The 16,572-nt window shown below is 36.1% G+C and overlaps 1 protein-coding gene across 5 annotated transcripts in view; it reads left to right on the top strand.

Moving 5' to 3' along the window:
- LOC131931787 (HAUS augmin-like complex subunit 5) overlaps positions 1 to 16,572 on the top strand; it is a 56,576-nt gene that overhangs the window by 16,906 nt on the left and 23,098 nt on the right. For all 5 annotated transcript variants that reach the window (XM_059288626.1, XM_059288624.1, XM_059288623.1 and 2 more), the window contains exons 6-11: positions 1,313 to 1,469; positions 1,912 to 1,978; positions 2,411 to 2,496; positions 2,673 to 2,837; positions 12,736 to 12,817; positions 15,845 to 16,002. In XM_059288626.1, the coding sequence (XP_059144609.1) occupies positions 1,313 to 1,469; positions 1,912 to 1,978; positions 2,411 to 2,496; positions 2,673 to 2,837; positions 12,736 to 12,817; positions 15,845 to 16,002 (715 nt within the window). The remainder of the gene's footprint in view (positions 1 to 1,312; positions 1,470 to 1,911; positions 1,979 to 2,410; positions 2,497 to 2,672; positions 2,838 to 12,735; positions 12,818 to 15,844; positions 16,003 to 16,572) is intronic.

Below are 16,572 nucleotides of genomic sequence, written 5' to 3'. Positions count from 1 at the left end.
TTTATATGCTAACATAAATGCAAACAAAAACTTTAACGAAACAAGTACAAAAAATAAAGCAAACATAAACTCAAATGTTAAATGCAAACATAAATGCTAATGCAAACTTTAGTGGAAATATAAACATAAATACAAAACTAAACACTAACTTAATCCGAAACATAAACATAAATGCCAATAAAAATGCGTACACAAGCACAAACATAAACGCAAACTTAAGCACAAACGTAAACAATAACAGAAACGGAAAGTTTGATTTTGTTCTTAGCACATTACCTCAATTGAAAATGTTCAATATTGAGTTTTTACACATCAGTTTAGATTTCATTACAAAAATTCACACTTTAAATGTATTACACAATGATGATCATAGAATCCAGTTCAGCATAATATATATATATATATACATATATATTTATTATCTTTCATAGACACTTGTAACTCCACTTTTTTTTTTTAGTTTTCTAACTCATGGCTTGATATTGTTTTAACATGCCTTTAGAGTAGGCCTATACAGGAAAAATAATAATATAAATACCCTATACTATAGACTTTAGTATTTATTTCCGTTTTATTTGAACATTAATACCTCAAGTCAGATTTGAACTAGACAAAAACATTAATCATTTTTTTAAAAATTGATTTGCACACAATTATGTGATGATTAAATGGAACATCAGCAATTGGGTATCATATTAATGATACTAACACATTTCAAGTTATTGGAAATGCTGTTATCACAGAAATACTTGTTAATGAAATTTGTATCTTTGACCTTTTGCTTGTCAATGCTGATATTTTTTCTTGATAACTTCACTGTAGGGAATTACTTCCTCATGTGTTTTACTACTGATGGTGCATGATTTCTTGAACTGAACAGAATGTATAGGTGTGTAACTTGCCAGATGGATGTTGTTTTTTGTACACAAGGGAAACGTTTCTCAACCTTTTTTGTCCAAGTGCTTGACTTTACAAAATAAAATGAGCTTTGGAAGAACTTTTAAATTTGTATTTAAGTTCGCGTTTTTGCTCGCATTTTTTTTTTTTGCATATAGGTTTATGTTTGCATTTATATTTTCTCATACTTTCATATTTACATTGTTTAATTGAAAATGTTATATATTCCCGAACCCTGGGGAGGGCAGGATATATGCTGCCTAATTAGCACACATCGGGGTCCTTTATAGATAAGTTTATCTCAAATATCCGGGCCTGGCTGGAACGTCTAATATTTATATATATATCTATATTTATATACATATTTATATATATAAATCAAAGTGATCAACTGTTGGTTTCTTGAACTTGTCAGAACTTGCTTATCAAAGTGTAAGTCAACGAGTCCGAGATGTCCAGAAGAAAGAAAGTTTTTTACAAGTTGTCAGAAGATGTGGACAAGAACAAATCCTCATGTATGACAGATATACACAGTTTGTCCTTGATCGGTGGAGAGTTTTAACAGAACACAGGTAATGGCTCGGTCATTTAACTTGGGTTAGGGTTATTATTTCACCTTGGTTTTTAAAAAAATTGTAATGTCTTTTTTTGCTGATTTTTTTTATTTATTAAATTGGCACTGAATTTAGTTGGCTTGAGCGGACACAGACATTTTTTAAATTGCTCCTGTACTTTTTTTTTTCATGATGTTAGGTGGGTGGAGGTACAACCTGTCTGAGATGATATATGACACCTTATATGTTATCTATACTTATGCTGTGGATCTGAATATTTTTATTTTTCTTTTATATCTGAGTGACTTGATGACAATATGAAATGTCTTGGCAAACAACCATTCATTTTAATCTCAGCTGACTAAACTAACTCAGTTTGCTTGGCATGTAATATAGGAGTGCCAACTGTTTTATCCATTTGATTCAAATAGTTAATAGCTGTCCCTTTATCCATTGTTAGAGATTGCCCTAATGAAAGATTTGTTACTCCTGGACACCATGCTGATGTTCTAGAAAGTGAAAGTCAGGTAGTGGAAAAAGGATTTTTCAGATTTGTATATTTAGCTTTCAAATTTCTGCTTCAGTCGCTGGTTTTTAATTGTGTATCTTCTATTTAGTTTCATCTTTGGTTAGTGCCTTATAATATTGTTCTTAAAAATATAGTTAGTACGATAACAGATTAAATTCTGAGTACAAAGGATGTGACAGTTTAAAGACAAGTACTAAGGAAGTGAGTGATTAGAGAAAAGAACAAAGGATGTTAAACTCAAGGTCTTCCCGCCAGCAACAGTTTTTTTTTTTTTGGTAAAGATGAATGAAACGAAAACCAGTGACCAATGCATTGTCTAATTTTGTCAGGAGACTAAGTCTATCTGTTTTATTATTATTACTTATTTTAATCTTTAATCTAACTATCTTAAGCTCTTTATCAAATGGCAACTGTTGTATTCATTTTGTAGAAAGATGTGAGACTGACTTGTGCTGAAATTAAAACATTTCTTCATGGAATATTTAATAGAACATTGACCTCCAATCAAGACTGTTTGTAAGTTAATTGTATTATGATACTGGGTTTTAAAAATTCTATTCTCACATTTTTATCATAGATTTATGAGACTTTGAATAGTGCTAACTGTAGTAGGCTTTCAACCAAAAATATAATACTGCAATATTGTTCAATTTTGATTATTTTTAACTATAATAAGTTTCTTTATAATTTAGGAAAAAAGCAGAGCTGGAATTATGGAGATGGGTAGAAAAAACAGCTTCAGTTCATTCTATTGCAGAACTAGTATCTTCTCTCTCAACAAATGCAGGACGAGAGACTCGCCAAATTCGAGAGGAGACTTTAGGCGTTAACATAACCAAAGATGCCTTGAATTTGAGGTCAGTCAAATTTGAAGAGCACTTAAGGGTAGTACTGAAGTAGTCAATTATGTTTACCAAATTTTCTAGTTTCTATTAACCCTTTATTTACTGAATAAACTTTTGAATGAAAAAAATTTTCTTAAACAATCCTAATAATATAAAAGCCCATGTGCGCACTTCTCTCTCTCTCTCTCTCTCTCTCTCTCTCTGTCCGCAAAATATTTTCGCAGGGTATCACATCAGAATCTTCAGCGATATATGGAGAATTTGATACGGACTTTTGTTGAAAATAATATGGTAGATTTTTTAAATGTATAAACAACATTTTATTTAAAGAAGAAAAATAAAATATAAAGGCATATTCATATGTAGAAAAACAATTTTAAATATGCAACCGGAAAAGTGTTTATAGTTGTGACAAGAACGCGATTTTTCAAATGTTTACACTTAGGAAAGTACTCTAAACTAATGACGTCATCTTCTGATTTTAGAATATAAAGAAAGGAACTATTTCATTCAACTTTGATTTAGATCTAGATCTACGTACGCTATGAAATCTAGATCTATACAATACAATTTCCTCAGCCTAAACTTATAAAATTTACTTTATCTATTTAAATTCTAGATCTAGGCCTAGATTCTAAATTTAGACTCTACTCTAGAATCTATTTCAATAATAAATTTCTAGATCTATATTAAACTATTATTTTATAGAAATCTTTGTTTGTTTAGCTATGGAATTGGCTAATTTGGGATTTAAAAAATTGAAAGAATAGGCCTATTTGCGTAAGTTAAATTTCTTAACTACGTCTTTTATTCTTCATCAATTATAAGGTGCTAAATAGCTGAGATGATTGTGTACTTGATACCATGCGGGCGGTACGGGTTCGAGACACAAAAACTCAAATTGCTTTTTTTTTTCAATTTGTTTTTTATATGTGAATCTTCCGATTTTAGAATATAAAGAAAGGAACTATTTCATTCAAATTTTATCTAGATCTTTAGATCTACTTATCAAGACATACGCTATGAAATATATACAATTTTATCGGTCAAACTAATACAAATTACATTTAAAAAAAACACATAACTATTTTATAAAATATTAGGATATTGGTAGCCTTTGTTTAATTAAATGTGTTGGATTTTTAGCTATTTACTTATTTCTTTGTTTTGTTACTAATATCTCAGTGTGTAGTGTTGCATTTTGAGCAATAACTATTTTATAACTTATTATTTCCAAATTTGTATAACATTAAAAATATATAGGCCTATAATTCACGTGTAACGGGTACCGAAGGCTAGTGTGTTATCATATTGCTTTTGGCACACTTAAAGCATGTATCAAAGGAAATTTAGTTTCATACATTTTTAATGGCCCAAACATACCACCTAGATCTAGTTTGAATTAGCTCAAAGTACAGTATTTGATACTTTTAATAATTTTACATCTTTACATCTGCTTTGTTGAATTTGAGAAGTGAGGATAGGCAAGCAATATGGATTTTGTTGAGACACTAGGTGTACATGGAAAATAAAATTAGTGGAAATATTTCAGCAACTTTACAATGGATTTTCATGCCAAGTTAGCCATGCTGAGAAACTGTCTGAAGAGTTTCAGGTCACCACCAGGATGTATGTTGTCGCCCCGTCTCTTCTTGGTGGTTCTCAATTGGGTGACATGCAGAGCCTATGCCAGTCCTCGATAAGGTATACATTGGACACTCACAGGGAAATTAGAGGATCTAGAGTGTCCTCGATAAGGTATACATTGGACACTCACAGGGAAATTAGAGGATCTAGAGTTTGCAGATGATCTTGTCCTACTCTCACAGCAGCTGCAAGACATGCAAGAAATCTCACAGCGCGTAGGTCTCAAGACGTGCAAGAAATCTCACAGCGTGTAGGTCTCAAGACGTGCAAGAAATCTCACAGCGCATTGGTCTCAAGACGTGCAAGAAATCTCACCGCGTGTAGGTCTCAAGACGTGCAAGAAATCTCACAGCGCGTAGGTCTCAAGACGTGCAAGAAATCTCACAGCGTGTAGGTCTCAAGAAATCTCACAGCGCGTTGGTCTCAAGATGTGCAAGAAATCTCACCGCATGTAGGTCTCAAGATGTGCAAGAAATCTCACAGCGCGTAGGTCTCAAGATGTGCAAGAAATCTCACCGCGTGTAGGTCTCAAGACGTGCAAGAAATCTCACAGCGCATTGGTCTCAAGACGTGCAAGAAATCTCACAGCGTGTAGGTCTCAAGACGTGCAAGAAATCTCACAGCGTGTAGGTCTCAAGACGTGCAAGAAATCTCACAGCGTGTAGGTCTCAAGACGTGCAAGAAATCTCACAGCGCGTAGGTCTCAAGACGTGCAAGAAATCTCACAGCGTGTAGGTCTCAAGACGTGCAAGAAATCTCACAGCGCATTGGTCTCAAGACGTGCAAGAAATCTCACAGCGTGTAGGTCTCAAGACGTGCAAGAAATCTCACAGCGTGTAGGTCTCAAGACGTGCAAGAAATCTCACAGCACGTAGGTCTCAAGACGTGCAAGAAATCTCACAGCGTGTAGGTCTCAAGACGTGCAAGAAATCTCGCAGCGCATTGGTCTCAAGACGTGAAAGAAATCTCACCGCGTGTAGGTCTCAAGACGTGCAAGAAATCTCACAGCGCGTAGGTCTCAAGACGTGCAAGAAATCTCACAGCGTGTAGGTCTCAAGACATGCAAGAAATCTCACAGCGCATTGGTCTCAAGACGTGCAAGAAATCTCACAGCGCATTGGTCTCAAGACGTGCAAGAAATCTCACCGCATGTAGGTCTCAAGATGTGCAAGAAATCTCACAGCGCGTAGGTCTCAAGATGTGCAAGAAATCTCACCGCGTGTAGGTCTCAAGACATGCAAGAAATCTCACAGCGCATTGGTCTCAAGACGTGCAAGAAATCTCACAGCGTGTAGGTCTCAAGACGTGCAAGAAATCTCACAGCGCATTGGTCTCAAGACATGCAAGAAATCTCACCGCATGTAGGTCTCAAGATGTGCAAGAAATCTCACAGCGCGTAGGTCTCAAGATGTGCAAGAAATCTCACCGCGTGTAGGTCTCAAGACATGCAAGAAATCTCACAGCGCATTGGTCTCAAGACGTGCAAGAAATCTCACAGCGTGTAGGTCTCAAGACGTGCAAGAAATCTCACAGCGTGTAGGTCTCAAGACGTGCAAGAAATCTCACAGCGCGTAGGTCTCAAGACGTGCAAGAAATCTCACAGCGTGTAGGTCTCAAGACGTGCAAGAAATCTCACAGCGCATTGGTCTCAAGACGTGCAAGAAATCTCACAGCGTGTAGGTCTCAAGACGTGCAAGAAATCTCACAGCGTGTAGGTCTCAAGACATGCAAGAAATCTCACAGCGCGTAGGTCTCAAGACGTGCAAGAAATCTCACAGCGTGTAGGTCTCAAGACGTGCAAGAAATCTCACAGCGCGTAGGTCTCAAGACGTGCAAGAAATCTCACAGCGTGTAGGTCTCAAGACGTGCAAGAAATCTCACAGCGCATTGGTCTCAAGACGTGCAAGAAATCTCACAGCGTGTAGGTCTCAAGACGTGCAAGAAATCTCTCAGCGTGTAGGTCTCAAGACGTGCAAGAAATCTCACAGCGCGTAGGTCTCAAGACGTGCAAGAAATCTCACAGCGTGTAGGTCTCAAGACGTGCAAGAAATCTCGCAGCGCATTGGTCTCAAGACGTGAAAGAAATCTCACCGCGTGTAGGTCTCAAGACGTGCAAGAAATCTCACAGCGTGTAGGTCTCAAGACGTGCAAGAAATCTCACAGCATGTAGGTCTCAAGATGTGCAAGAAATCTCACAGCGCGTAGGTCTCAAGATGTGCAAGAAATCTCACAGCGCGTAGGTCTCAAGACGTGCAAGAAATCTCACAGCGTGTAGGTCTCAAGACGTGCAAGAAATCTCACAGCGCATTGGTCTCAAGACGTGAAAGAAATCTCACAGCGTGTAGGTCTCAAGACGTGCAAGAAATCTCACAGCGCGTAGGTCTCAAGACGTGCAAGAAATCTCACAGCGTGTAGGTCTCAAGACATGCAAGAAATCTCACAGCGCGTTGGTCTCAAGATGTGCAAGAAATCTCACCGCATGTAGGTCTCAAGATGTGCAAGAAATCTCACAGCGCGTAGGTCTCAAGATGTGCAAGAAATCTCACCGCGTGTAGGTCTCAAGATGTGCAAGAAATCTCACCGCGTGTAGGTCTCAAGATGTGCAAGAAATCTCACAGAGTGTAGGTCTCAAGATCAAGAAAGAAAATATGGAAGTAATGAAAACCAACAATAATGAAGAGGCCCCAGTAACAATAGACGGAAGACATGTAAATAATGTCGAGAAATTTGTCTACCTTAGCAGCAAGATCAGCAAATGGGGAGGCAAAGGGGAGGACATATGTTCTAAAATAAATAGAAAAAGCTACACTTTCTCAGTTCTGCTACCTGTGTGGAAAAATGGTACCACACTTTCACAGTTCTGCTACCCATGTGGAAAAATTGTAACACACTTTCACAGTTCTGCTACCCATGTGGAAAAATTGTACCACACTTTCACAGTTCTGCTACCCATGTGGAAAAATTGTAACACACTTTCACAGTTCTGCTACCCATGTGGAAAAATTGTACCACACTTTCACAGTTCTGCTACCCATGTGGAAAAATTGTAACACACTTTCACAGTTCTGCTACCCATGTGGAAAAATTGTACCACACTTTCACAGTTCTGCTTCCCATGTGGAAAAATTGTACCATCTCCAACACACCAAAAGTTTAAAGTTCTAATTTCAAGGCAGTTTTGTTCTATGGAGCAGAGACATAGTCTCCAAGGCAAGCACAGAGATGATACAGACCTTCATGAACAGCTGTCTTAAATTTTGAAATTGAAGTGACGAGTCAAAGTTCAGAATATAGACCTATTTAAAAGAACACAATATGAAAAGCTCACTTTAATGCAACACTCCAGGCGCTTGAGTGGAACTCGGGAAAGCAAAAGAGGTAACGCCCAAGACAGATATGGAACCGGAGTCTTCTTGTATAATTGAAGAAGTCAATAGGGGTATGTCTTGGGAGGTTGCAGAATCAACAGCTGGGAACCAAACAAATTGGAAGGTTAGGGTTGGGACCCACAAGGAGTAAAGAGGATGAAGTCAAGCATGGTTAAATGATGGACGAGACACTTAAGCTACAAATTACACCTGTGATGTACAGTGGTTAATTATTAAATGAACATTTGTAATCATCACTTTTGTTCTTAGAGATAAAATAATACTTTTTTTTTAATAATCATCTCAGATAATTAAATGGAATTTCCTTTTATAACAAAAATCAGTTTTTTAGGTAGTTCATTTACATTTTTACATTTAATAAACTGGACTGCTGATCTTAATCATGGCTAGTGATTGGATGGAGTGGGGAGGCATAGTGGTTGAGGTTTCATTGAAGGAAAATAAATTTTGCAACAGGGAAAGTCAAGAAATCTTATGAATAAGAGGGAAATCTCCTTAAAAAGACATAAGAGATTTTGATCCGGCAGAAGGATTACCTAATCTAGTATTGACGGTTCTTTTAGTACAGTATTGGTACAAATTATATAAAGGTTATTCATCCAGTTTTTCTCTCAGTTGTCAAAGTTTTATGCTAAAGCTGAAGTTTATATATTTATTCTGCCTTTTTTGAAGATTTATTTCATCTAATTTTGCAAAAATGTTTTATAGTTCAATGATTTTTGTATGATGAAAATAACATAAAAATTCAAAATCAATATAATTCTGGGGACCCTGTATATTAGAACAGCAGCATCCTAATGGCAAGTGTTAAAGTTGCCAGCAAAGAATATCTACACATGTAATATGATTCCTTTTATATTCCTGACAGTCATTAGCTTAGATCTTTTGTATCTATTCTTTACTAATTTTATTTCAGATACTATAGACTAGCTCGTTGCACATGTTTTTTAAATGATTAAAATGACAAAATAACGCCGGGGTTGTATAAAGGGGACTAAATGTTGCAAAATGATACCAAATTTATGTTTATAGGATAAACGGTTCTCTAGATATGACGGTTTCGGTGTAAAAATTGCGGGGACAACTAAGCCTATGGAAAATGAAAGCAAAAAGTGGTCACGTCGAGAGTGTAGAAAAAGGCGAAAGGGAAATAACTCTGCGTAGGCGCACAATAATAAAATTTTCAAATAAGTATTTTTACATACATTTTTTAAAAAATGAGCATCTCTACAAAGATATTAATAAATTATTTAATTTAAAAGTGGCTTATTAAAAATCATTTAAATAAAAATAAACCACTGGATATATTCAATAATTTAACTCAAACGTCATAGTAATAGTAAAAATAAAAGAAACTGGCTGAGTAAAAAAGAATAAACACTCCTAATTCCTAGGCAAACGGTATAATAGAGACAGCTCAGTACAGTGCAACATATGAGTGTTTTTGACATATTGGAAGCATGTCAGTTAAGAGATAATCTTTGGGTGTCGTTAGATAACTGAACATAGCTAGCGCGAAACAAACAGCAACGTTATCAAGAATCGAGCATTTCACACAGCTACGTAGACAGACGCTAGACACGAGGGTTTCTGTCCGGGATTTGCCTCCAGTTTTAAATACGACATCTTGCCACCTGGTTTTGAACGTGATGGACAGCTTGGTCGTGGGATGACCTACGGTCACCAGGTCGGATACCGATCTATCAGTTTAGTTAGCGAGCGTACTACATACTAGACCACACTTGGGGATACCGGGTCTGGAAAAATGTCTTACAACAATGAGGATAAGCTATGGATGGGGAGGGGAATTTGTGTAAAAAAAGGGTGCCTTTATTTGTGGCCGATGAAAGGCAGATTCAATTCCGTACCACGTTTAGAAAAACAAAAGGTACCCCAGTACTACATAGCTAACTTATCAACCATACTTTACATACTTTCAACTTTATTTTAGATGTAGTAAAAAATCAATCACACTAACTTAACAAAAGCAACTCAATTAACACCCGACTCAAAGGTCTTTTACTCAGAAAGTCCCCCCCCCCTCCTCATACAATCGTTATTTGAGTGTGAGTGGGCATCAAGCAAATAAATATAGGCGTTTGTTTACAAGGGTATATTTTATTCTTTAGCAAGATAAAGTAATGGGATATGAAATAAATGAAGACTATCAGTGTACACATTCAGCTTGTTACAATAGAATGAACACACTCGTAAAAACTAAAATGTTGTGTTTTTAACTAACATTTCTTATATTAAAAAGATTTGGATCCCGCACAGTCTACTTAGTGAATTTAACCACTATTCAATTAATAATTTCGACCTTTGGCTTATAATGTTTAAGACAGCTTAGATACATCTTTATTTTACATTTTAAATAGACTTAATGGCCTAATAATATAAAACAAATATAACGGAATACGAAAATGGAGAAAGGTAGAATCGATATCGCTAATACTTAGGCCTACGGTATCTATTTTGTTAGTCGAGTTTTACAGCTTGTGAGCGTCTGAAGAAGAAAGTAAAAACATTTGTGAAAATAACATTAAAAATGTACTGACTCACACTAAATTCAAATCAAGTCTGAATGTTTTCTCATTTTAGTTGATCAAAATACCAACGGATATAGCGACAAAACATTAGCGATACCGTTTTTCTCGATTTTTAGATTTAAGCCTCTATTATTATAATGCATTACGAAAAAGATAATTTTCGTAGTTAAAAAATTAAACTAAAAATCGTATAGTCTTACTCAAATCAAACCTAGTGTCATTATTTTTAGTTTTAAATCATTATATGTATAAGTTAATTTCAACTTTGTGTTGAGTTATCGTATACCTAATTCAATCATTAGTAGCACGTAGTACAGGCCGCAACATATTAGCTCGATTCATACAATTTTTACTATTTTAAAAAGGTTAATTTATTATCTTTGAATCCTCTCATTTACTAGTTTAATTATTAAAATTCTTTAAGAAAAAACAATGTATAAAAATTGGTGACATAATTCATATAAAACGAAGGAACATGAAAATGCGGTATCGATACCGCTAATAGGGTACCTAGTTCGTGAGACATTGCATAGTCTGCTAAACGGATAAACCTAAAATAAGTATGCTTGTTAGAAAGCTTAATAAAAAATGAAGATAATCCTACTAAAAACAGAGTTAGTCTCAATGTTCTACTATTTCATGTAAATTTTTGAAAACTCACCTTTTAAACTCAATATGAGATTAACAAAAACAAGTAAAAAGTTGAAATAAAAATTATACGGCGGTAACGTCCAATAACCGCTGCTAATAAGGAGGGCATATATGATTGGAATCATAACCACGTTCTATCGTTTTTTAAATGGTTAACATAGCAATGCAGACGACTACATTTAATTAGATTTTATTGTGCACGAAAGGTTTAGAGCCTGTGACGTCATATTTTATTTACTTGTGCAACTAGCTACTATAGACTGATAAGTAGTGTTAGAGATATATATCTGCCTCTGTATCTCTCTCTGTATCAGTCTGTCTGTCTCTCTTTGTCTGTCAGTGTGTCTATGTGTGTGTAATATAGCAATCAGAAAGTAGGTAGATAAACATAGATCTGGTGGGAGAGCAATCTGTTAAGTATTTAGGGTATTAAACAAGTGGTTTTCAACCTGGGTTTGATTGAACCCTAAGGGTTTGGTGAGTCAGTCTCAGGGGTTCGGTGGGTCAAGATACACACCCAACTCTTAAGATTTGCAATAGGATTTAGTCAGTGCAGACGATAGAACTAGAAGCCAATGAAAGTTCAAATACCACAGCACAACATATTAATAAGATTTTGGTATTCTGATATTTCTTTATCAGAAACCCATGAGGTCACTACATCACGAATCATCTCAACCTATACAAGAGAGCATTCATTGTGTATTTCTAAATCGTGGCTGTGAAGTGAGCTCTCTCTTAATATTTTAATCCCTACGAGCTGACCCGCTGCGTATCATACGCCGCTATTTAGTTTTTTTTTTTTCTACTTTTCAGTAATTTATAATTTGTGAATTCGACAGTACCAATGCTGCCATTGAAAATATTTGCTTAAAAACACTAACCCCCCCCCCCCCCCCACGTGAAAGCAGCCTCCTCTTAGTTACCTCCTCTAAGTTTAAAATCGTTTCAAACTAAATTATCTGCCCCTAATAGCCGTCACCAAACCCGTCTCTATGATTGTAAAATGTAAACAGAGTGAACACCGCTCACCAGATCATGTGGGGGTGGGGTGGGGGTGATAGTGATAGAGAGGAAGAGAGGGGACTGCAAAGGCGCGCTTGCAGCTTGTTTTCTAACTGATCCCAGAAGAGAATTATATGTATAGATGTTGAGCAAAAAAAAGACAAATATGTACAGTGTGGATTCACATGTATAACGGAACTTAATGGGAGTCAAGCATCCTTACTGCAAGTCCTAACTGCAAGAGTTGCAGCAATGCCAAATTCTAGTCTAGCGCTTACTAAACTAAGAGAGCACTTTCTTAAGCTGCATGGAGATGGAAAATGCAGGAACACATTGCTCCCTTACTTTAAGGTGAAGCAGCGCATTTCTGAACTGGTGTTTAAAAGCAACAGCAAAAGTCACACTGACTTGCATTATTATGTTTTTGTGTGAAAATCATACTTAAATGCAGCAATTTTGATGCACGGTTCATTTTGTGCACTAATAAAACATATATGTATGTTTTGCATTTGGCTCAAAAATCATTTTATTTTTCTCCTAGTAAAAAGGGTTTGGTGAATGCGCCTATGAAAAACAATTGTGAACACTGTACTAAACAGATTGGTCTAAATATGAATAGCAATTTATTTAAAGCTTCTACTGATAGTTTTCTCAATTATTTTTTTCCAGATTTTCATATGGCAGCAAAAGTGGTTTGAAAGATGTCTCATCTCCACCAACTGTAGAAAAAAGTGTCAAAGAGCTATTAGAGGTGAGTTATTTTTTTACTGGCATTTACTCAACCTTAACCCCTCGACGCCGACTCACAAAAATGCGACATACAGATTTTGTGCATAGGTACATTTATCCTACTGCTGCCGGTCGTTGTGTATTGAGTACATCCAGGCAGTCGTTGTGTATTGGGTACATCCAGGCGGTCGTATAGGAACTAATGGTCACATTGTCAAGTCGAAATTTATGACGTCACACTCACTTGACTCACGCGCATCGTAAATTTTTTGACTTACTGAATTCAGCCTACTTACATCGATTATTGTTACTAAATAGGTGATCTGTTTTTACTACAAAAAATACTAATATCTTTTCTATTCATTCTTTTCTGTATATAAACAGTATAATTCACATATGATAATAATTTAGAAAGTTATCGTCTGATTACGGTTTGTTGTGTTTTCGCGACATCCGGCAACAAGACAAAATTGTACTTGGGTGTGAACAAAATAAGATGCATCGCCACGCTGTCATTTCTTCAAGTATGTTTACAAATAAGTAAATGATTTACAATATAGTCTTCGCCTATATATAGAAGTGCACTTTAGAATGTTACGGTCCATTTGGCTGGTGAAGTAGAGTTCAACTGTTTCATTGACCTTGGCATATTGAGAGAGAGTGATATTAGAATAATTTGAACATGCTGGTTATAATATAACAAATTTAGCTTTGAAATAGCATTGTAAAATATTAGAACATAAAAAATAAATAGACAGGAAGTGAGGTGGTGCACCACTATCCTGGATACCCCAAAAGAAAGGTCTTCACAGTGATCATGACATTAATAACACTGAGCATAGACCTAAAACTCTTGATAAATACAGTAAGGTTGAATAATGACAAAAATACCCATTGACACTGAGCACCCACAGATTCAGCACTAAGTACCCACAGCATTGATACTGAGTACCCACTGTTAAGTACCCACAGCATTGATACTGAGTACCCACTGCTAAGTTCCCACAGCATTGACACTGAGCACCCACAGATTCAGCACTAAGTACCCACAGCATTGATACTGAGTACCCACAGCAATGTTATCGATTACTAACAGCATTAGCGCTGATTACCCACGCCAAGAACAGATTACAGTTACACTGAGTACCCACAGCTTCAACAGTGAGTACCCACAGCTTCAACAGTGAGTACCCACAGCTTCAACACTGAGTAACCACAGTTTCAGCACGAAGTACCCATAGCGGTGGCAATATTTAGCTACAGCACTGTAATTTGGGTATCCATAGCAGTATCATTCCAGTACAACAGCAGTAGCATGTAGTACCAAAATCAGAAATATTGGGTACCATAAACAATAACAGTAAGTACCACACCGGTGGCACTGAGTACCCACAGCAGCTGCATTGAGCGTGGAAGAATATACAACTGCTGAACCTTGTCATTTAGGACAGTATTTTTTCAAGTGCTTTGTGTGAATAGCAAATATAGGTCAAATGAGATATATGCTTCTTAATTATTTGACCTTGAAAAGGAGTTCACGAAAAGCGTAACCAGGGACAACTAAGGCTATACACATTGAAGAAGTCCTTTCATTACTTTCATATGTAGTGTGTTACTGTAGTGTAGTAGAACCACGACAGCAAAGTTTCAAAGTACCCATTCATAAGAGGTACACAGTGAGCAGGTGCAGCAGAGTTATGTAACTCTATGCCCAAAGAACTAAAACTATAGTTTTCATGAATTTTACAAGTGAGTCTATATCTCCATTGCAAGTCCATATGTGTATTTTGTGATATTATATTGTTTGTGCATGGATATTTAGAGAAATACGTATCAGTAAAAATAGTAAAATGACATGCACTAAAAAAATTGAATTACTGTTTGGTCCATTAGTGCCTGAATCAAAAATATGTCAAAATTTCAAAACAACTATATACCTCAAATTCAGTGTCAGTATGATGAGAGAAAATCAGCACAAATAATTTTGTACACGCTTGGAACATAATTCCGGCATTAAGGGATTAACTCTTTGAGCCCGCCAGGCCGGTATACCGGCTTCAACATTAGGCATATATCTCCGAAAAGCCGGTTTTCCGGCCCGATGATCTAGCGTCATATTCCTAGCGGCCGGTATACCGTCTAATTAAATATAATTAGCGGAAGACTGACTAAAACTGCGCATATATCTTTTGAGTGCTGGATTATGATTTTAAAAATTGATTTTTAGGAAAAGTGAAAGTGTTTACATTTCGTAGCAATGCCGCCGAAACGAAAAGCTGAGCTACAGCCGTCGATTTCTGCAAAAGATGAAGCAAAAGACCGAAATATCAACAAAAGAAGTAGAATGACTGCATCTCAGGCAATACAACTACTTATTGATTCTGATGAAGAAGATAATATTCCTGGTCTATATTGTGATGATAGTGACGTTGAATTTGAGACTGAACACAGAGACATTGAAATTGACAGTGATAATGAAACTGTTCAAGTACGTTCTGATGCAAGTGGTGTCAAGGACAAAGACTAGTCGAAACGAAAAAAAAAAGTTTACTGGTGCAAAACATGCGAATTTTTTCTTTGCATCGGGTCCGGCAGTGATAACTGTTTTGAAAGTTATCACACAATAGTGGACTTACGGCAATGAACTAGTATGGCCAGGTATCAATAATAACAAAACAATCACTAAATGTAAATTTGTTTCTTCTCTGTTCTATCAAAACAATAATTATGTGTTCGTTTTATATACATTGTTCTGTTCAAACATTGTAAAAAAAAAAGAATTTCAGAATCTTGCTGCATTGTTGTTTGATCCTGAGTCTGGATACCAAATTTGGCTTGATTATCTCAAATGCTTCAAAAGTTATAGGCAAAGTTAGAAGCTGATAAGTGAAAATCGGTTTGGGCCTGGGAGCTCAGGAAATGGGAGAAATTAGGTCAGGGAGGCCAGGGCTCAAAGGGTTAAGTCAGATGACAATTTCATGCTATTTACATCAAGCTGCCCAATATTTCATGTTTGTATATCAGGGTGTGAGATGGTTTGAATCCACAGGCTAGTAACTTGAAGCATGTCTTGAGGTGGTTCAAAGAACAAGAATACAACAATGAAGAGTGGAAACTTAGTGCCAGACTAGACGATTTCATGGCAGAAATTGGCAAACAGATTCACAGGGTTATGGGAGAACACCCACGCAATGTTCCACTAGCCAAGTGAGTATTTCACATAAATATAATCATTATTGTAAATATATATATATCTATAATATAAGCGGGCTGGTAGTGTGTCAGTCCGTCCTTCCTTCCGTCATCACTATCGATTTTGGAACAATAAAAGTAAACACCACATGCCGTGATTTCACTTGCATTGCATTGTCTTTTTATAAAGATTGGAGTAGGGTCTATTTATGTAACGACTTAAATTTTTTTTATACTCGACAAAGTTTTTACCCTTTTTTTTTTAAGAAAATATTAAATACATGCACATTGCTAAAACATATTAAACGGCTCAATGTCAAATAATGTTTTCACTTATATTCCTAGAAAAAATTGATTCATTTTAATAACAGTTGTGTCAAATAAAACTAATCAATTAAAATGTTTAAAGGGAAAAATGAAGGAGGCCAAAAAAAAATTGTTTTGGGCCTCCTTCAATTTAACCTTTAAACCTCTCTTAAACCTCCCTTAATAATTATGCCAGGGGAGGTAATTTAAAATGAAATTCAAATCAGGCTAAATATTGCTGTTAAAGTATTTAAGTTAAAAAAATGTTTATTTCTACCG

This window comes from Physella acuta, unplaced genomic scaffold (assembly GCF_028476545.2).
Source record: "Physella acuta isolate Inbredline_101_S28 unplaced genomic scaffold, ASM2847654v3 ptg002032l, whole genome shotgun sequence".
Lineage (NCBI taxonomy): Eukaryota > Metazoa > Mollusca > Gastropoda > Physidae > Physella > Physella acuta.
This window is presented reverse-complemented; position numbering and strand designations above follow the sequence as displayed.